Source organism: Pleurotus ostreatus, assembly GCF_014466165.1.
Source record: "Pleurotus ostreatus strain PC9 chromosome Unknown scaffold_3, whole genome shotgun sequence".
NCBI classification, from domain to species: Eukaryota; Fungi; Basidiomycota; class Agaricomycetes; order Agaricales; family Pleurotaceae; genus Pleurotus; species Pleurotus ostreatus.
Genome location: NW_023503158.1, coordinates 1,346,233 through 1,364,729, shown reverse-complemented (window position 1 = coordinate 1,364,729; position 18,497 = coordinate 1,346,233). Strand labels below are relative to the sequence as shown.

The 18,497-nt window shown below is 50.8% G+C and overlaps 9 protein-coding genes across 9 annotated transcripts; 5 read left to right on the top strand and 4 right to left on the bottom strand.

Moving 5' to 3' along the window:
* Positions 1-152: 152 nt before the first annotated feature.
* On the bottom strand, positions 153-4,286 carry CKB1 (casein kinase 2 regulatory subunit; the record flags this gene model as incomplete). The annotated part of the gene is made up of 13 exons (XM_036774527.1): positions 153-230; positions 470-681; positions 784-841; positions 1,284-1,610; positions 1,680-2,071; positions 2,134-2,308; positions 2,362-2,474; positions 2,531-2,710; positions 2,787-2,964; positions 3,174-3,686; positions 3,743-3,840; positions 3,897-3,928; positions 3,991-4,286. 13 exons carry the CDS (start codon positions 4,284-4,286, stop codon positions 153-155), a joined length of 2,652 nt encoding a protein of 883 aa, XP_036633029.1.
* A 234-nt stretch (positions 4,287-4,520) lies between these two features.
* On the bottom strand, positions 4,521-5,747 carry PC9H_004945 (uncharacterized protein; the record flags this gene model as incomplete). Its single annotated transcript, XM_036774526.1, has 5 exons — positions 4,521-4,730; positions 4,789-5,117; positions 5,169-5,262; positions 5,319-5,599; positions 5,657-5,747. The coding sequence occupies 5 exons, from the start codon at positions 5,745-5,747 to the stop codon at positions 4,521-4,523; spliced, it is 1,005 nt and encodes a 334-aa protein (XP_036633028.1).
* A 578-nt stretch (positions 5,748-6,325) lies between these two features.
* Positions 6,326-7,609, top strand: TSC10 (3-dehydrosphinganine reductase; the record flags this gene model as incomplete). The annotated part of the gene is made up of 7 exons (XM_036774525.1): positions 6,326-6,364; positions 6,415-6,546; positions 6,607-6,840; positions 6,889-7,012; positions 7,066-7,251; positions 7,307-7,431; positions 7,490-7,609. 7 exons carry the CDS (start codon positions 6,326-6,328, stop codon positions 7,607-7,609), a joined length of 960 nt encoding a protein of 319 aa, XP_036633027.1.
* Positions 7,610-8,256: 647 nt separating this feature from the next.
* Positions 8,257-8,887, top strand: PC9H_004943 (uncharacterized protein; the record flags this gene model as incomplete). The annotated part of the gene is made up of 3 exons (XM_036774524.1): positions 8,257-8,351; positions 8,412-8,424; positions 8,483-8,887. The coding sequence occupies 3 exons, from the start codon at positions 8,257-8,259 to the stop codon at positions 8,885-8,887; spliced, it is 513 nt and encodes a 170-aa protein (XP_036633026.1).
* A 272-nt stretch (positions 8,888-9,159) lies between these two features.
* PC9H_004942 (uncharacterized protein) lies at positions 9,160-12,038 on the bottom strand (the record flags this gene model as incomplete). Its single annotated transcript, XM_036774523.1, has 11 exons — positions 9,160-9,279; positions 9,339-9,513; positions 9,566-10,191; positions 10,251-10,483; positions 10,547-10,661; positions 10,729-11,266; positions 11,319-11,571; positions 11,625-11,743; positions 11,796-11,886; positions 11,943-11,960; positions 12,020-12,038. 11 exons carry the CDS (start codon positions 12,036-12,038, stop codon positions 9,160-9,162), a joined length of 2,307 nt encoding a protein of 768 aa, XP_036633025.1.
* Positions 12,039-12,220: 182 nt separating this feature from the next.
* PC9H_004941 (uncharacterized protein) lies at positions 12,221-12,654 on the top strand (the record flags this gene model as incomplete). Its single annotated transcript, XM_036774522.1, has 3 exons — positions 12,221-12,236; positions 12,295-12,353; positions 12,406-12,654. 3 exons carry the CDS (start codon positions 12,221-12,223, stop codon positions 12,652-12,654), a joined length of 324 nt encoding a protein of 107 aa, XP_036633024.1.
* A 607-nt stretch (positions 12,655-13,261) lies between these two features.
* PC9H_004940 (uncharacterized protein) lies at positions 13,262-14,558 on the top strand (the record flags this gene model as incomplete). The annotated part of the gene is made up of 6 exons (XM_036774521.1): positions 13,262-13,451; positions 13,505-13,594; positions 13,651-13,745; positions 13,798-14,001; positions 14,061-14,246; positions 14,331-14,558. 6 exons carry the CDS (start codon positions 13,262-13,264, stop codon positions 14,556-14,558), a joined length of 993 nt encoding a protein of 330 aa, XP_036633023.1.
* Positions 14,559-14,685: 127 nt separating this feature from the next.
* On the bottom strand, positions 14,686-15,681 carry PC9H_004939 (uncharacterized protein; the record flags this gene model as incomplete). The annotated part of the gene is made up of 1 exon (XM_036774520.1): positions 14,686-15,681. The coding sequence occupies one exon, from the start codon at positions 15,679-15,681 to the stop codon at positions 14,686-14,688; it is 996 nt and encodes a 331-aa protein (XP_036633022.1).
* Positions 15,682-16,323: 642 nt separating this feature from the next.
* On the top strand, positions 16,324-18,326 carry PC9H_004938 (uncharacterized protein; the record flags this gene model as incomplete). Its single annotated transcript, XM_036774519.1, has 2 exons — positions 16,324-17,615; positions 17,672-18,326. 2 exons carry the CDS (start codon positions 16,324-16,326, stop codon positions 18,324-18,326), a joined length of 1,947 nt encoding a protein of 648 aa, XP_036633021.1.
* Between the last annotated feature and the right edge of the window lie 171 nt (positions 18,327-18,497).

Sequence of the window (18,497 nt, the reverse complement as noted above, 5' to 3'; positions counted from 1 at the left end):
ATCCATATTCATCGCATAACGTACAAAAGAGTAATGGAAAGTGCATGGAGAACGATGGATAGATGAGGTCGGATTATGATTTACGTTGTTCGGTGTTCGATACAGCGAGTACCGACGTATGTAAGAGGGTGAAGGAGGAAGAGAGAAGGCGTTTAGTGGGCTCTCCTGCTCTCTTGGATGATGTTGCCGAGCTCTTCGAGCTTGCGCTTTGAGCGGAGGAGTGTGCCGAGCTAAATAGATGATCTTATGTCAGTAAGAGTTCGGAGAATTGGAACTACAGTCATGGGGAATCGAATATTGAGATAACCAAGCCAAACTCCCTGGCCTTTGTGCATAATGCTCTTTAACGCATCTAGACATGGCTTCAGCTGCTGGGCCCGCATATAAGCCCACTCATAGCCCCCATGCAACCAGCGAACCCAAGTCCAGTCGGCCAGATAGAGAAATGACAGGCGAATAGGACACTCACTCTCTTCTTGGTCAACTTTCTCGCCCTCTTATCCTTCGAGTTCCTCAACAGCTCCATGACTCTCCTCTCATACGGAGAGAACCCAGCGACCTCTCTGATGACCGATCGGACGAATTGCGTTTTTTGGGAGGAGACACCCTTGCGAGTGGATGGGCGGGCGGGGCGCTCGAGAGGGGTGGTGGGGTGGCCTTTGTTGGCACCGATGCTGAGATCTACGGAAACAAGGGAGAGGCAGAAATTCGAGGAGGAGAGGAAAAGCGATAGTCAGTCAGTATGCATTTCCGTAATATGAAGGTGCGGCAGGACGGGCTCACTTGTTCGTGCCATGTCTTCTTCGCGCTCTTGCTTAGCTTTTGGGACCTTGGGCGTTGACTAGTACGACGGGGTTCAGCAGTGGCGCACGTGACAGAAAGGTGGCTTGGAACTGTACAGCGTCATTCTCACGCTTCGAGACGGAGATCCAGGGCGTTGTAGATAAGATTTGATTGATTAGATAAAGAGGCATAGAAATGCGAATATGTATTTGAATGCTTGTTGGTGCAAATGTGTAGTGTAGTGTCAACTGGCGAAGCATATAGGGTAAAACAAAGGGATCAAGGGATTTCTGTGCTCATAACTAGAAATTGGAGCATGGATGGAATGTAAGGCATAACGGCTTGAAACGATGCGATGGAAGACAATGGCAAACAAATGGAGGAACCAAGAACATGGAAGGAATGAAAGAAAAGAATAACATACACCCTGTATAGTATCAACGCAGCAGATCAGCCCTACCTACTTCTACTTACGACCCTCGGTACTCACGGCGCTATACCTGAGCTGCCCCGGTTTGCCATTGTCTAATGACTCGGACTTTGCCCAGAGCAGAGCTCGGCGACGGAGACGTCGTGTAGAGCATTGGGCTTGCAACCGACCGCTCGACGGGAGTTCGCAGAGCCACGCTGGACGTAGGTGATGTACGCGCAGACGAAGCAGAGACTTGGGTGGTGGTCAGAGATGGGAGGGTTGACCCTGTCGTGCTGGAGAGAGCGTCAGAAGGATCGGCAAGTCTACGTTGACGTCCGCTACCCATATGTCGAGATTGTGGTGCATCCTCTTCCTCTTCTTCCTCCTCTTCATCGTCGTCACCTTCTGCTGGTTCCTATGTCCATGGGGATAACGGTGAACATCAAGTCAACCCACGCAACGCATAACCACGACCAACACTGACATTATCAAAATCTTCTAATTGCCTCTCCCCTCCGTGCACGTCGTCGTCATCATCATCGAAATCGTCGTCCTCATCTAGCCACCTTCCCCTCCAGTCCACCATGTCTAGTTCACTCGGACTCTCAGGTCGCAATCTCAGCCATTGCATTCTTGGTCCACTCTTCGCACGTTCGCTAACCTTGAACCCATATATACGGGGGACATAGACGTAGCCGGCGGCACGTTTTTGACCGCCATGAGGGTTGGGGTTGACGAAAGGGGAACCCCGAGCACCATTGCTGCCGCCGCTTCGAGGGGAAGAGCCCGGAGGTGGAGCTTTCCAGAAGGGTGCCGGCGCGAGTTCACGATAGCTTTGGAAGAAGAGATGGGCGAACGTGGTTCCGAAGAAGGCACCTGGAAGGGCAATAGAAGTTGACACCGTTGATATCTTGTTCATAGGACAAGACCGAACGTACCATCAACACCTTGAAACCGGCTGCTAGGGGGAACGTAGATATCATTACAGTTTGGACAGAATAATTTGACGGTGTCGAAGCCGGGCATATCTGATTTCCCGCATGGCACCACCTTCGTTCCTACGCAGTAGACACGAGGGCACGAGCCGAATATCCCGCTCTCGTACTTTTCAACCTAACGAGACCTTAATGCCAAGCATTTGAGTAGTGGAGGGAAATGAAGCGTACCATCGCTTGCAATCCGGCGCGGGTAAGTATGAATCGTTGGTGCACAAGCCCGTAAAGCAATTCGGCCGACGATTCGACAATGGATACATCTGGAATCTTGGAAGCGTCCTCGTCTGATGCACTTGTTCAACGACATCGTACCAACAGCTATCGGCATTGAGATACGCACCTGGCTCAACATCCAGGACCATCTCCATCGCCTCCTTCCAAAATGGCACCATTCCGTTCAAGCCCGTGAGGTTGAAGTCATCCTCGATGAAGTCCTCCGTCACCTCGCAGAAATATTCGTGTCCAGGCAGTGAACAGAACCAGCTGATCCAAGTGAGCGTCGAGGTCGGGGTCGATGAGGCTAAGTCCATGGTAGGAATCAGACACAGTGTCAGCGCCGTGACATCAGCTGTGAAATGAAGTCGAATGAAGCGTACTGTATCCATCCTCCTGTTCCTCGATTTCCTCTTCCTCCATGATTTCATCGCCCTCGCCAGGAGCCATTTGTTCTTCCTCTTCTAGTTCAGCCTGTGAAGGCTCGTTTGAAGGAGCCTGGCGAGACATCTGCGAGGCGGCCGATGGGAGAGCGATTGCCTCGTTTTCTGACGGTATGTTCTAGTGGACCGATGTGGTACAAGGAAGCCGTGGGAATTCAAACTCAGATCTCCATTTGCGGGGTAATCATCTTCCCAAATATTCGCTTTCGTTGCAGAGTACATGGCAGTCTAAGGAAAAATACATGTACGCTGCTCACTGACATTTCCTGCCCAAAATGACGGTCCCAATATCACCAATAGTATTAGCTGCCCCACTCCCCAACTTACAAGCACGTATCCCACCGACTTGCTGAATCGCAGGCTGGCTACTTCAGCAGCAAATGTGCTCACAGTTGTCAAGCAACCACAGTACCCATCTGCCAACCCCTGTAGCAACGCGCAAGCATTCGACGATCGCGGCGCACCGAGGTTCTGTAGGACATGAAAAGTCGCTAATAACGCCGTTCCGAGCATGTTGGCGGCAAAGGTGCCGAGGGGGAATGATTTGAGGGCGGGGTTGAGACGTATTGATAAGAGATACCGCGTGAGTGTGCCAGGGTAGGCAAATAGCAAGGCTGCAGTTGCTTGATGTCGATATGATGGTGGAAGTCGAAAGTACGTAGGGAAAGTCGCAGCCCAGATCAGCACGGAAATCGCGGTCATGAAGTATCGCGTCGTTCTAGAGGGGGTTCCGGGAAACCTGAAGTGGCGCAATGCGACGGTTGCAAGCTTGGATCCAAAGGTAAAGGAACCCAAAGCTAGGGTGAGCGTGAAGACGGTTTTGCCAAGTCCATCCATGAACTATGAGACGGTGGTGAAACCCTAGGAGACAGTGTATATATCATAATACGACCTACGTCGCGGAGACCGGCTCGACTGTTTCTATCAGCGTTGAGCCAAGAATTAAACACGTCCAGTTCCCAGCCAGAAAACGTTGTTAGAGAACCACAAAATCCTAGGGTGACTAGAATTGGAGCCTCCAAACAAGAAGTAGATGGGGCAACATCGTACCTGTTCCTACTGCAGTATACATCGGTCCATAACTTGGACGCCAAGAAACAAAAGTCGTGAAAACATACCAAATAATAATACAAATGAAACGCACTAGTTCCCAATAGGTTCCTTCAGTTGAAGGCAGAATCCCATAATGAAGCATCCAAGGGCCTGCGCGTATGCTAACGAGAATATACTTTGCCCATTATATGTTGCCAAGGCCTGCAGCCCAATCCTGACGAGAACTCCAAAGAGAGAGGCTGGCGCCAATAAAGCGAGGACGGGGAAGGCTAGGGGGTGGTATATTTTCCCAGTGGGGATTCCTTCGTGTACGCTGGGCGGTTCGTCGATTGAGGCAACATCATCGTCGGGAGAGGGCTGTTGGTTAGGAACGGTGTGAGGAATCATACATGCCACCACCTTATGATTCAGTCCCCGACTCCTTAGGTAGATTGTCCTTGTTTACTTCTTAGAATGCATAAACGGTTCCAGGGATGAATTCACAACTCTCAAGCGCCGCTGGCTAGAGAGGTACAAGAAGGTTAAGTACATGGAGCTATTGCTTATTACACAACAGATATTATATATGGCTCTGTCCAATGGTTGGGAAATCCCCATGGACAACGAGCAAGGACAACAATGCTAATCGCTAATAGAAGCGGCTGGCGTTAAGGATACACCATGAGTGGATACACCGAACATCTGTGTCTGCGTCGCTGAGCTGTCCGTCCCCGACTTTTCTTTCTTGCCTGGCTGGAAGTTCATCGTGGGGAGCGTCGATTGCGTCAGCGTGTCCTTCTTCCAAGCCCTACCCTCCGCAACTCTGTATATGATAAGATAGCCGGCGATTTGCTGTAGGATGGATATCGTCAGTCAGACTGTGCAAAATTTACTACAACAAAAGACTTACTTGAGCTGAGGACGCCATTCCAAGGAAGATTTGATTGGTAGGGTTGTTCACGGCGTACGTGATGAGGAACAGGATAGAGAACAACGAGTACAGAGCAGCGGATTCGATGATGATGGTGAGGAGAGACACATAGTGTTTGGCATGTTCCTCAGGAAGCGATTCCTTGATCCTGTGACGGTACAACAGGAGGCGGAAAGTGATGAGGATGGTCAAGATAATGTTGACGCTGAGTGAGATGGCGTAATATGATGTACCATACGCAAGTGGTAACTTGCTGTATAATGATAGGCCAGGCTGACTGGACTGCAACGTCCACAGTGTGCCCATGACTGGTGATGATCAACGTTAGGCGACGTTCAGGAATTGATGATAGAGCTTACCAAAAGAAGCCAACAGCAGGAGAGCTGGGAATGCTGTCGCTAAGTAGGCCGCCAGCCTACCAGATGCGGTCCATATAACCCAGCACCTCCAAAGCTAGAAGGAGAATCGATCAGCGATCATCCGCCGAGGATAAGCCAAGAGCTATTTACCACCAGGAAGTCCGACAGGAAAGTCAATATGAAAGTAGTCGCGTAGAAAATCACGTTGATGGCCAGGTTCTGGGTGTCCAGAAAGTATTGCCACGGTCCTCCAGGATAGGCACGATTGTCAATATAGATGACCTGTACCGTGCGGGCTTGGACAGCCTCGAAGATTGTTTCGACGCAGAACAAGACGATGATGTACGCCAGGAGGAACATTGTTTGCGGTCTACTCTTGCGCTGCTTCCAGAGGTAGATTGCACATGAGAAGAAGAGTACAATCTGGATTCCTGTGACAACAATACTCGAGTCAGCCCTGCCAGATGTATATTGTGCTGAGCTCATACCATATCCTATGCCGCATATGAAGTCGCCTGCTACGAACGTTTGTTCCAGGAGGATGGTGGAAGCTGGCTCGTCGGGAGGGTACGATACCATCGCAATGAACTTGTCTGTGCACCGTGTGGCTTGGGCTGTACATGACTAGCACGCTCGCAGTATTTAAGGTCTGCCATTGAGCACCGGCACACGACTCCATCAAGAATTTGACGTCCATCCAGTACACCACAACCCATGATCCCACCGCGTATGCTTCCATCTTCGACATGGAGTGATAGGGCCCAGATATTGCATACTCATCATACGGTTGAATGTCTCCATGACAGATTGAACAGCGGCATTCAGAGAAGTTGAGATGAGGGCCAATCCTAAGTTCCATATCTTGGTGGACATCAGCTTCTGGCTCTGCCACAAGCAGTTGGGAGACACGCTTGTCAAGGAAATGGAATGCCCACATGATTTTCCTAGCCTATACATAGGCTGTTTGCGAACATAACGGTGACTGTTGTGAGCTGAAGATATAGGCACAGGGCAAGAAGTGATCGGCAATTGTGATCACTGATCAGTTGTCTCTGGGACGTATTTACCTCTGTTTACCTCTACTTGCTGAGGCGAGCCCCTGAAGGCCTGACCAGTCGCGTTTGTTGCTTCTGCACAGCGTCGTGTTCGGATATTTGATGTTCTCGAACTCGAAGAAATGGGATCCCCGTGGAAAGGTACGTCCTACACTTGGCCTGTCTCCGACAAACATCAACTCGCGTCGTAGCATTGTTATGTTACAGGTGGCTCGACAGGCCTGGGGCTTTCCCTCGCGATTCTGTTGACCAAGAAAGGCGCGGATGTTTCTATAGTTGCTCGCAATGAAGAGCGTTTGCAAAGGGCTGTGGAATTGATGGAGGTCAGTCTCGTTCATTCGCTATGTTTATGGTTTGTAACCACGCGCACACTGTAATTTTAGAAGGAACGACAGAACCCGAATCAAATACTGAGGTCATACTCGTTCTCACTCAACGATGCCACGAGCTCTGCGCTGGCCCTCGAAGCCGCTTGTCAACCACATGGTGGACGCTGTCCGGATGCAGTCTTCATGTGTGCCGGTGCATCGACTCCCGGGTTTTTCGTGGAACAGGACGAGCGTTCAATGAGGGACGGCATGGATAATGGCTACTGGGTGCAAGCTTGGACAGCCCATGTAAGTTCCTCTACCCTGCTTCTCAGCGTTCGCTAGACCGAATGAAAGGCAGCAGCTAAGCGAATGGTCAAATCGCGCTCTCGGGGGAAACTTGTGTTCATATCTTCCGTCCTGGGATATATGTCTATAGTGGGGTACTCCACGTACTCACCCGCCAAGCACGCGTTACGAGGTGTGAACTCGTCCTTTTCATTCCGTCGGCTGGTCTCACCGCGCGGTGTGTAGGATTGGCCGAGACCCTGCGCTCCGAGTTGTTGTTATACGACATCGGCGTGCACATTCTCTTCCCCGGCACTATATTCAGCCCCGGATACGCCAAGGAGAATGAAACGAAGCCCAAAATCACACTCAAAATAGAGGAGGATGACAGTGGCCTTCAACCCGAGCAAGTAGCTGAGAGACTACTCGATGGTATGCATGTGCTCGGGCGCTACATCCTCATGTTTACCCGTCGTTTCTTTTCCAGGTGTTCAAAAAGGACATTTCCACATTGCTGTAGACCTTATTGGAAATTTGATGCGTTCGAGCACACGGGGTGCTACCCCTCACAACAATGTGCTCTTGGACATCGTATATGGTATTATTGGATGGGTACGTACACCCTCACGAAGTATATTGCTTGTATCCTCCGTACTGAAAATTTCCACAGATTGGGCTCGCCGACTGGCGTCGCGGAGTGGACAAGACCGTTGTGAACCATCGTAAGGAGCACGAAGCATATCTTTCGGCCCAAAAGTTCTTCGGCGAGCCTCAGCAAACCTCCGAGTAAGACGTTTCCCCCCACAAGTATTTATCCGATGCACTATTTATTTTCCCATCACAATCATTACAACATGTTACATGCACTACTCGGAACTAGAACATATAATACGTGAATGTCAGGTAGAAGCGAAGCTCACTCCAAGTGAAAAAACAAGGGATAATAAGCATTATATCTACCATCTCCATTCAGGAGAGTTTTCTTGGTCCCCGCCATTAGGTTTGGCAGCGTCGAGCATCTCATTGCCCACCATGGTTTATAGAGGATCGTGGTGTAAGAATGAAGAAAAAATCTTGTGGCGCCACGCTGAAGTAGGGATTCCGAGTTAGGGCCGGTCCAGGGACACTCTCACGTTCAACCCTCCGGCTACACATCTTGCTTACGTGAAACATGGATTCAATGAAAGGCCACTCAGATGCGCTCAATCATCCAAACGTTCAATATTCCCGCAATTCTCCTTCTTTTCTGACATTTCTAGGTTGTTCTCCTCCTATTCTTGTTTTCTCCGTAGATACGTCCCAGGAGTGAAGGGACTCATTCTACCTTATTCACCACAATCACCTGGGCCATCATTGGGTTTCGTCACCCCGGAGCCGAGATTTCATATCTACTTGCATAAAACATACCCATCGTCCGTTCTCGCAGCTGCTTGCGAAATGTCCCCCATCTCTGCTCTCCCAGATGTATATTACGCCATCTTTGGCATATACGAGCCATTTCTGACGACCATGGGGTTCATTGGCACGCTTTTGTAAGTCTTTGTCTCGATGCTTGTTATAAATACTCGGGTTGGCTAATGTTGGGTAAATAGTGACCCCAAGACCGTGAGCTCATCTTGCTCACTGAGGCATTTATCGAGGCTCATGATTTTTCGAACCGCAGACTCATGACGCACAGGCACCCTGGGGCGAAGGAGGACCTCCATCAGGCCCACTTCCTCGCGCAACATTCGTTACGGTAGCGCAGTTGGCCAACGTCTGTGGCTTGATCGGTGTCATAAACATTTTCGTTTTGACCACTGCTCGGCGACATCTCTCCTCGAACCCAGCACTACAGGAGAAGATAGTCGGCTCCCTGCTCATACCACTCCTTATCGGCGATATCTTGCATGCCTATGTCACCCTGTGGGCTTTGGGCGATCAGAAATGGGAGCCTTGGAACTGGAGCCCCATGCTCTGGACAACACTGTTGCTCGGGTTCACCTTGATGATCCCGAGGATTTGCTGGAACTTTGGAATCGGCCGCTACGTAGACTCCCGCGATTCTCCCGCACTGCGGAAGAGCTAGCAATCCATGAAGGATCGCTAATCGCGACCCACCGTCATACCTATATATTTCTTGTACTTACATCCGCTGTCAGTCCTTCCCGCTATCACGCTCCTTAGGCTACCTTTCGCTCGGACACACTTTTGCTTTAACGACTCTGACGAGGACTATTTAACCGCCGAGGCTCTCGTATTACAGTGTTTTACATACCAGGGTACATAGAGTATATACAAAGATGGATACAACGCTAGACAGAAATCGTATACACCTAGGGGGTATATCGAAACCACCACTTACCACGGGCTGTTGACGATGTTTGATGAGCCCGCCAAACCCCCTCCCAAAGATTTCCGGGTGGGCCTAGTAAGGCCTTTCTTATTCAATGCCAGAACATTGTTAGACAGCGCAACAATCTGATTACATCGATGTGATAAATTCAAATGATAGGGACGACAGCAAAGATGGAACTCACGATGTTCTTGTCATCACCAAATTTGAAATTATCCTGGACGACATGGTCCTCGTATTTCTTGATTTCGTACTTATCGAGTTGCCCCCGCTTCACTTTCGTGAAGTCCCAAGCTACAACGAATTTGCCTGTCGAAGTGACAATAGCATTCTCTTGCTGGCCTTCACCCTGGTTAAACCTGAACGACAGTCAGAGATAACTATCAATGGAGCACAGAGTAAAGGACTAACCGTGCGGGACTGAAGTTAATTTCATCTTTCATGTACGCGACGTGCTCCCCACGCAGTTGCAAGCGACGAGGCATGGGCTTTGCTGTAGCCGGGAAGCTTCGATCAAAGCCCAATGATCCTTGGTATTTTCCTTCGCCAATAAGCGTATCAATTAGGAGCAGGTATGTCTTCGTTGTCGCAATAATCCAGCGCCCATCAGCAGTAACATCAACACCAACGATTGGATCACCAAGTGGTGGTAAAGCTGTCTTGGCGTTCTTCCCGATGGAGTCATACAGCCGTATATCACCCTTCGAACTGGCGACAGCAACCTTGCCAGAATCCGTGGTGGCGACGCCTGAGAAAGCATTCTTGGTCGCGTAATTCTTGAATTGTGACTCGACGAGCTTCGTGCCGGAGACACGAGGGTCGATGCGGAAAAGTGCATTGTGAGAGACACCAATGAGCGTTTGTTCGCGGGTAGTTGGGGCGTATTTACTGTCGGGCGCGACAGCATTAACGGAAATATCGTCGTGAACCTTCCACTCCTCGACGACTTTCCCGACCGTGAGATCGAGGGAATATAGAGAATTGGGCTCGGACGGGTTCATTAGCACCATCTTGCTGTCCTGGTCATGCAACATGATCTATATATGGCCGAGAAGTAAGTTTATGAATCGTTCGGGGTGATGAACACCATAATTACATGCTTGGGCTTAAACTCCTTGCCCTTTGGAGTGCCGATCTTCTTGATGGAGTTATAATACTTAACCTGGTCGTCGTTTGTGTGGCTGAAAACCCCAAGGGTGTTCCCGCGTAGGACGTATGAGCGATCGTTCTTATAACCAACCGTCAATTGTGAATTGAGGTCTCCGTTAGTGAACATCTCGGGGACATTGTCCTCGTCCTCTTCAGGGTCCGACTCTTCATCTGACCCGCCTGGGACGAAGGAGCACAAACAGTTAGTATAGGAAACGGAAGGACAAGCCACGAGTTTCTAACCTGCGTCGGGGTCCAATTCATCGAGTACCTCCTCTTCGTCGTCTTCATCCTCGTACTCGGGATCAGCCATCTCAACGTCCTCATTGGCGCTCTCAATGTAACGTTGTTCTTCGGGCTATCATGGAGTACAATCAGACAGACATATGAGAACCAACATCACATCAATTGTCAATTCAACGCACCTTAACTTTCGCGTAGGGCAAACGGTTGAGAGATTCCCACATACACTGACCAAGCAACTTCTGGAACGTCTCAAAATCCTCAAGGTTCTGGAATTGCAGGACCCAACTCGTCTGGGAGCCATCGCGATCAATATGATTCCATGTCACCGTAAAGATCTTCTTCGAGTACTTCTGATTCATGTCCGTCGTTACTTTGTGTCCAATGAACCGAGCGTCATCGAGAGTAGCTGCCAAGTAGAAGCTGTATTGATCATCTGGATCTTGCACAATCCGCGCCACGGCGTCACCCCAAGGCTCGAAGTTCTCGGTGTCAGTGTTCCATTGGTGCAGGCCGGCAGGAACCGACAAAAGCGCCGGGTATGTAGCTACAGGGTCCACCTCGTATTCAGAAGATGCTCTGCTGGCGCTGGGGGACTCCGGGGTAGGCTCGACTTTCGGTAGGTCGTCTTCCGATTTCACGGCGGAAGTCCGTTTCTTTGGTGGCGAGCCCCTTGAGGCTTTCTTCGGAGTTGCGTGTTTCTTGGTAGGTGTAGGCGGCCTAGTATGATGTTAATACACACAAACAGCTAGTGAGCTGAGCAACGACGTACTGCCAGATAAACTCTTCAAGCTCTTTATCAACAGCGTTGTCCCCGGCTCGTCTGTACTTCCGCTCGAACATGGCGCGATACATACACATTTCGAAGAACGCTCGCGTCGGTGCGTTGGTCCCAATGGCTACAAACTCGTAGAGTTCATCGATGTCTCCTTGGAGATCCCTCCAAATGAAGGTCGGCTCGCCGTCTGTCACCCCGGTGTGAAACTCCAGTTCCTCGCTTATGAGACACACTCGTTCGGCATCCGCTGCATATACCTTTGATAAGTCAAGTCATTGCAGTTGGGAGAGTTGAACTCACTCTCGTCCTCATCCTCTAGCAAATCCTCGTCGCCCTCCTCATACACGCGCGTTACAACTAGTTGGAAATTGTGTTCCACGGTGGGAACGCGCCTGATAGTGATCATTGCATCGTTGAATCTACATAGAGATGAGCGGTGGCGATGCGAAGGTTGCTGTAAGTGTAACCTACATGCATTCCCGGGACGAGCGAATATTGCCAGGGCGGACAAGATACAGCTGACCCGTAGAGATCTTCACCACTTCAGCGGCATTTGGGTCATCTGGCGATGCCAAAGAGTCAGGCGACCTTGTTGCCAACTTGGATGGAAATACATACGCCAAACTTTGCCAATCACTGTTCCAGATAAGATAAGCAATGGGCATCCAGAGAGGCCATCCGGGTTCGACACGTACGGCTTCTGAATATGTTCATTACAGGATATCGACACTGATGAGAAGAGAGTTATGAGGGAAAGAGTTATGGTGGTGGATTGAACATAAAGGCCCCCTTTAGCGAGTCATCGAATGGCGCGGTGTGACGGAGTCACGGGACTGTGTGTCACGTCTACGAACCCTGAGGAACTTGTTGTATTTCGTTGAGTCGTTGAGCACTTCATGAATTCAACAACAGGTGAGCTTGAGCTCTGCAAGGTCGCCATGGGTACCAAATCCGCTTTACTTCCTCACAGGCTCTCCCGCAAACCCTCGTACAGGCTTGAGAAACCGTAACAATACTGGGCTTGGGGAGGTGTGTGCGCATAGCGCCAGGCATACGGTCCTACTGAAAACATTGCCAATAGCCCTCTATTCCCGCGGGCGGTGCTGAATCTCCAACCCTGACCTCCTCTTCAGAAACCTCCCCGCAACACGGCACTTCCCCAAAGCTCCAGCTGAACGATTCGATGGCTCGATCATCCTTCCGCACCGCGGTCACAGTCAATCCTTCTACGACACGAAAAATTGTTGTGCGCTCGGATCCTGCGATGATATCGTGCTTTGATCCCGTGACGGAGAAGGAACTGTATGACCTCTGGGCACCGAAGGGGTAGTTTCCTGTTTCTTGTACATGCCGTATGTCAAAGTCAAATTTGGCTTATCAATACCCTTTCCTACAGAACTGGCCTGTTGCAGCCTGTTGCACATTGGTCGCTCTGATCGCCCCATTCGCTCTGTCTTTATCCCCGTAACGATACTGGGACCTGGATTCATCTCATACCGCCCAAGTCTGCCACACGACCGTTGATTTATAATACCTGCAATCTTCGGAAAATTGCCTACTTCAGTGCCAAAATTGGACCTCACCCTATACGCTTGGAGCTGGGCTTTTGGCTTGGAAGATTGCGTTCCGTTGGGATGCTTCCGCGGCAATGTCTTCCTTCAACAAGTTCTGGCGTCGTTGCCACCAGCGAATAGGCTCGAGTAGGTCATCTTGGAGGGCAGATGTCTGATAAAAAGTCACTGGTCGCCGTCACACAGTCTTCATATAGACTTTGATCCTTTTTCGAAGAAAAGTAGTGAGGCCGGACGCGGACATACTTTGTGCTTCCGTCGGCATCGCCGGCCCCGCATACTTATACCGACTCCTTGCTAGGATTTCAGATTTGACTTTGAGCCCTCTCTTTATCGTACCCCACATTAATCACCGCACAGACCATCATGACTGTGTGCAGCACCGTTTCGCGGCGGTTCCCCATTATTGCCGCATTTTCCCTCTTCCTCCATCCCACTTTCGTTTTAGCAGCTCGAGGGGACTTTCCATGTCCGGACCCATACCTCGATCCCCGGAATGACTTTTGTAACCCCCTACGATATATCTCGAATACCACAATTTCGGGAATTGCTTTCGGTGGGTGACTATATGCCTTTCGGTCTCACCGGAATACTAAATTGAAATGCCAGCTCTTGTTCTCGCTGTGGGACTCATTCAGACATGGCTGACATACAAACGAGGGGCGAAATATATGCTCGCAATGGTGATCGGGTGCTACAGTACGTCGAATGCACCTTTTTCATCCATATATGCGTTTAAACGCGTTGACTGGTAGCGTTTGCACTTGGTATCGCCCTACGAATCGGCCTGCATTTCCAGCCACAGGGGACAGGACTGTACATCGCCGAATATCTATTCGTCGTGCTTTCGGTGAGTGGCGCGTTCGGCTGGATCATTGCGATTACCAACAGTCCCATTATAGCCGTGCGCATTTATTGCGGCGACATACGTCCTGCTAGGCCGTTTGGCCGCATACATAGATTGCGATGAATACTTGGCAGTGAGACCGCGACGAATCACTATTGCCTTCGTCACGTCGGATGTCGTTACATTCCTCGTCCAGGCTGCAGGCGGAGGCGTGTCAGCCTCAAGTCGCGACCTCCACACAAACGAAATTGGCTCTAATGTGCGTTGCACTTGTGTTATCATCTCAGACAGATAAATGACTGAAGTACAAACGTATAGATCTTCCTTGCTGGCTTGGCCGCGCAGTTACTCTCATTCGTCATTTTCACTATTATACTCCTCTTGTTCCTATACCGAGTGTACACCCGCCGACAGGAAATCTGGAACATCGACTCAAACAAGGCGTGGTATAACGACTGGCGCGCTCTAGGGTGTGCATTGGTCATCAGTTGCATTGGTATCCTGGTACGTCTTCCACATTTACACCCAAGCCCCACTCCCCTCCCGCGCGTCATGCATTCGTGTCTCACCGTCGGCGTATAACTTTAGATTCGATCCGTCTTCCGGACTGTCGAACTATCAGAAGGGTTCGCAGGACCCCTCGCTACATCAGAGAAATTGTTCTACTGCCTTGATACGCTTCCCCTTTTCATCGCCATATCTGTCTTCATTCCATTTTGGCCCGGTCGCTTCATCACTCCGACACCGATAACAAAGGAAAGATCGCCGCAGGCTTCGATAGAGCTGGGACACGGCAAGCAGCCGGACAGTGGTTGAGTGTATATGACTCCTTTCTTCGTTTACTTGTTCGTTTACTGCTTGTTCGTTCGTTCTACTCGTAGAAGTAGCATATAGTTAGACCAGTGCGCGAGACATTCATTGATCATTGCAACTGTAATGGACATCATTGGAGACCGGTCAGGAACGCCGCAAGATTATTTGATTCCGATGGCTGGGTACGATTAGCTTCCTGCTTGCGATTCCGGGCGAGCATGTCTTGAAGTGTGCTTTTCTTTGAGCGTGATTTGCTGCGACTCGTTGATGCTGATGTCTGGGCGAGCATTGCGGTAGGTGCGGGAGCCTCCTTGGGTCTGATCGAAGATCTCATTGATGCTTTGGATAACGATGCAGATGTGGCTGAGTCTGAGTGTATGGGAGATGGGAGCGACGAGACAGGCAGCTCGGTGGTAGGGACTTTCAGCTTCTTCGGGAGGGATGTTGCCTTGTCCTGTTGTTGTGGCGGAATCGGAACCCTCGACACCCAGCCACACGCGTCACAACTACGCTGTAGAACCCTCGGAACACGTTCCGTCGCAAACACTTCTCCTGCTGCTGAGTCTCCACACTCCACCGAGTCCTTGTTTCCCACATTGTCTTTGTAGTTATCTTTTCCTTTTACTTGGACACGTCCATTGTGCTGTTCTTGCTGTTCTTGGAGGCCTCGTTCCCTCTTCGAAGTCGAGATCTTGTGGCGAACACGGAGGATGCGGGTGTTTCCGGCGTGCGTGTATAACGAGCCGCATTTCAGGCAGAAGGGCGAGTCAGAATCTTGCAGGGAAGCCAACTGAATAGAGGGATTAGCGAGAGGGCGTAGACGTGCGACGTGGAAGGCAGCGAGGTGGCTCGACGCGGGAAGGAGGACTAATGGAATGGATTGCTGGTATTTGAGCGTTATCGGGTCGATGTCGTCCATGGGCGAGGGCAAGGGTGCCATGCACTCCGAGTTATGGGCGCCTGTTGGTCGTAGTGAGTCCGAGAAGCCGAATTTAGAGTGGGTCGATCTTGGAAGTAAGCTGGCGACGTGCTGCTTCGGCGTGGTAGGGCTATTCTCGGATGTGATGTTGTTCATCTGGTCAGTGACACGACTGCAGTGTTGCAGTCTCATGCCGTCCACTTTCATTAATTTTGGTCCGCACCAAGTGGAAATTTGGATTTGGAGTTCGGGATTTATGTCCTACCGTAGGCCGTAACGGCGAATACGTGAGAGTACGGAACTAAAAACCAATCGTAAGCACTGAATATTTTTATTCGTCGGACATGTGGACGGGCACAAGCTCTAGCATGACCATGAGCAAAGGCTTTATGCCGGTGAAACACCTTGCGGTCCATCTGTGAAGAGGAATTACATCTGGTGGTACTCTAAACGGGGTCAATAGCGCTATCTAGAAGATATGAGCCCACAAGGGGACACTGACTGTTGGTTGACATGAGGAATATGCATGGGTTTGCGGTCCAAGCAGCTTTGACGTCGTCTAATGGTGCTATACATGCGGCCCCGGCACTAGCATCCTATCTATCTAGTTGCCCCATTTACAAAGGAGAGTAGTTGAAGTTGACTGCAAGTATGATCGCTTGAAGCTGAGTGGACGAGGAAGGCCTCCTATGTGAACAGGGGGTGGCCGGTGCCTTTCAGGGTCGGCGGCATCTGATGCAAACAACGCGCCAAACAACGCGAAGTCTATTGTTGTGCTGAAAGGGCTATTGTTGTCGCTTGTATTATATATTATCGCGGCTTCTCAGCCAAAGCCCACATCCATCCATCATGCTTGCTGCTTCTTCTCCTCAACCACCACCACGCAGGAATCGCACCCCCGTCTCTATATCCCATCCAATGCAGCACGACTTTTCTTCTGCCTCCTCGTCTGCTGCTGCAGCTGCGTCTACACTCAAGTTCTCGCCACCGACGACGACCCCCGGTGGGCACCATCGGAATCGACCTTCTATCTCAAATCCAATGCATTGGCTGAGCAGGAACAACAGCGGCTCCGTGTCAGGACGACAGGACAAGTCTATTCGATCCATTGAAATTCTCAGCCCCCAGAGGCGAGGTGTTCTCGGCGCAGGCGCCACCGTAGTACGCACTCCAGACGAGGCCCTGAGAGACTCTAGTGTCCGCCTCACGTACGGAGATCAATCATTCGAGCCATCTTCGCTAGTGCCCAAATCAGAACCAGAGCTCCCAGCGTCATCATCATCAACAACAATATCGAAGCCTAAACATCACCGCCTTCCATCGACGGATTCTCTGCGTGGAAGGTTACAGGAGCGCCAGCTCGCAGCTAGGCAACAGAGATTCGGGGCACCGGTCTCACAAGAGTCACTTGATGAAGTTGACGAGGTTGAAGGGACTGTTGGTCGTGTAGAGCATGAGCCGATCACCCGAATCTCCGAGCGCCCTCAGCTCGAGGTAGATCAGGCGAGCATTCACAGCGAATTGCCTTCGCCCCCGTACAGCCCTTCCTTGCCACCCCTTCCTTTATCAGACCCGAACTCCTTCGTTTCGGAAGCATCTTCATTGTCATCTTTCTCAATGCCGCCCAGAGAATTACGCCGCACTCCACCTCCGCCTGTAGGAGAGAACACGCCACAGATCCCCCCAATAGGACCAAGGCCTGCTCCGCAGGCAATCGCCATTGAGAGGTCAACATCGTCTTACAGTGTTGAAGACTTCCCTGTGCCACCTCTCCCTTCCACCTCAGCAATCTCTAACGCAGATGCTGGCGTGCCTCCACCCTCCCCTCCCCCAGCCTTCCGTGCAATACTGCTCTCCGAGATACCAAGTAGTGCAATTGACCTCTCCAAAATCATCATTACGTTGGAAACATCAACCTCGAGCTATCGCACAACAGTTGATACGCTGTGCTCCCGTACATCACACCTCGCATCCTACCTCATCTCCCTACTGCACCCACAGGAGAAAGAGAACGACGCGGCGTCGATATATTCGAACCAGAGTGATGATATGTCAACGTACCAGCATCACCTCACCGGGTTGGGACTGCTTTCCCAGAGTTCGTTCAGTATGCACCTCTTCCTGGACAGACCGAGTACTCCGTAAGTTCCTCCTCTCCATGCTCAATTGTCTGATTACTCATCTGTTTCTTTCGCAGATATGCTCACATCCTCCACTACCTCCGCTCCCCTCTCGGCACGGATGAACACCCCGAAGTCCTCCCACACACCGTCAGACTCCCCTCCACAAACTCTTATCCCTCGCACTTCACCTCCAACTCCACGCGCTTCGAGTCCCTCCTCGAGCTCCGAGACGAAGCCCACTTCCTGGGCCTCGACGCCCTCGTTGAGCTCTGCACGAAGGAACTCACCCGCTACTCTCGCCTCGATTCCCGCCCCAACCCATCTCTCTTCGTGCGCAGCGTATCGCCTCGGACAGTGAAATCACAGCTCCGCCACCGACAGAAAAGCGGTACCTCTTCGTCGTCGTCGTCGAGTTCCCTCTCGATCTCGAGAACGGGGTCAATACATAGTATGCAGGCATCGGTGCATAGCATACCGGAGTCGCTGGGTGCTAGTATCAAGGATAAAGAACACGAAACCATTCAAGTTTCAGCGAAGAAAATTGTCGCATCACGGCCTCCGCTACCCAAGGAACACCCTCAGACCCCACCTACTGGTTCCACCCCACCCAACGCCCGCTCTCCCCCTACCCCTCAGTCCTGGCTCGGTAGCCAACGAAGCCGAAGTCAAAGCAGCAACGGCTCCATTCGTCGGTTACCGCAGCAAACACCTCCTGCTGGCTGGATCTAGCAAATTTGCTGCTGATATTTGTTCTCATATTCATTCATACTCAACTCATAACCATACTCATTTATGATCACACTCACTTCACTTCGTTTATACTGTAATAGCACTTGTATTTCGTCAGTGCACATTGTCTCTCTTTTACTGTTGCCAATTAGTACGCGCATCTTTGTAACA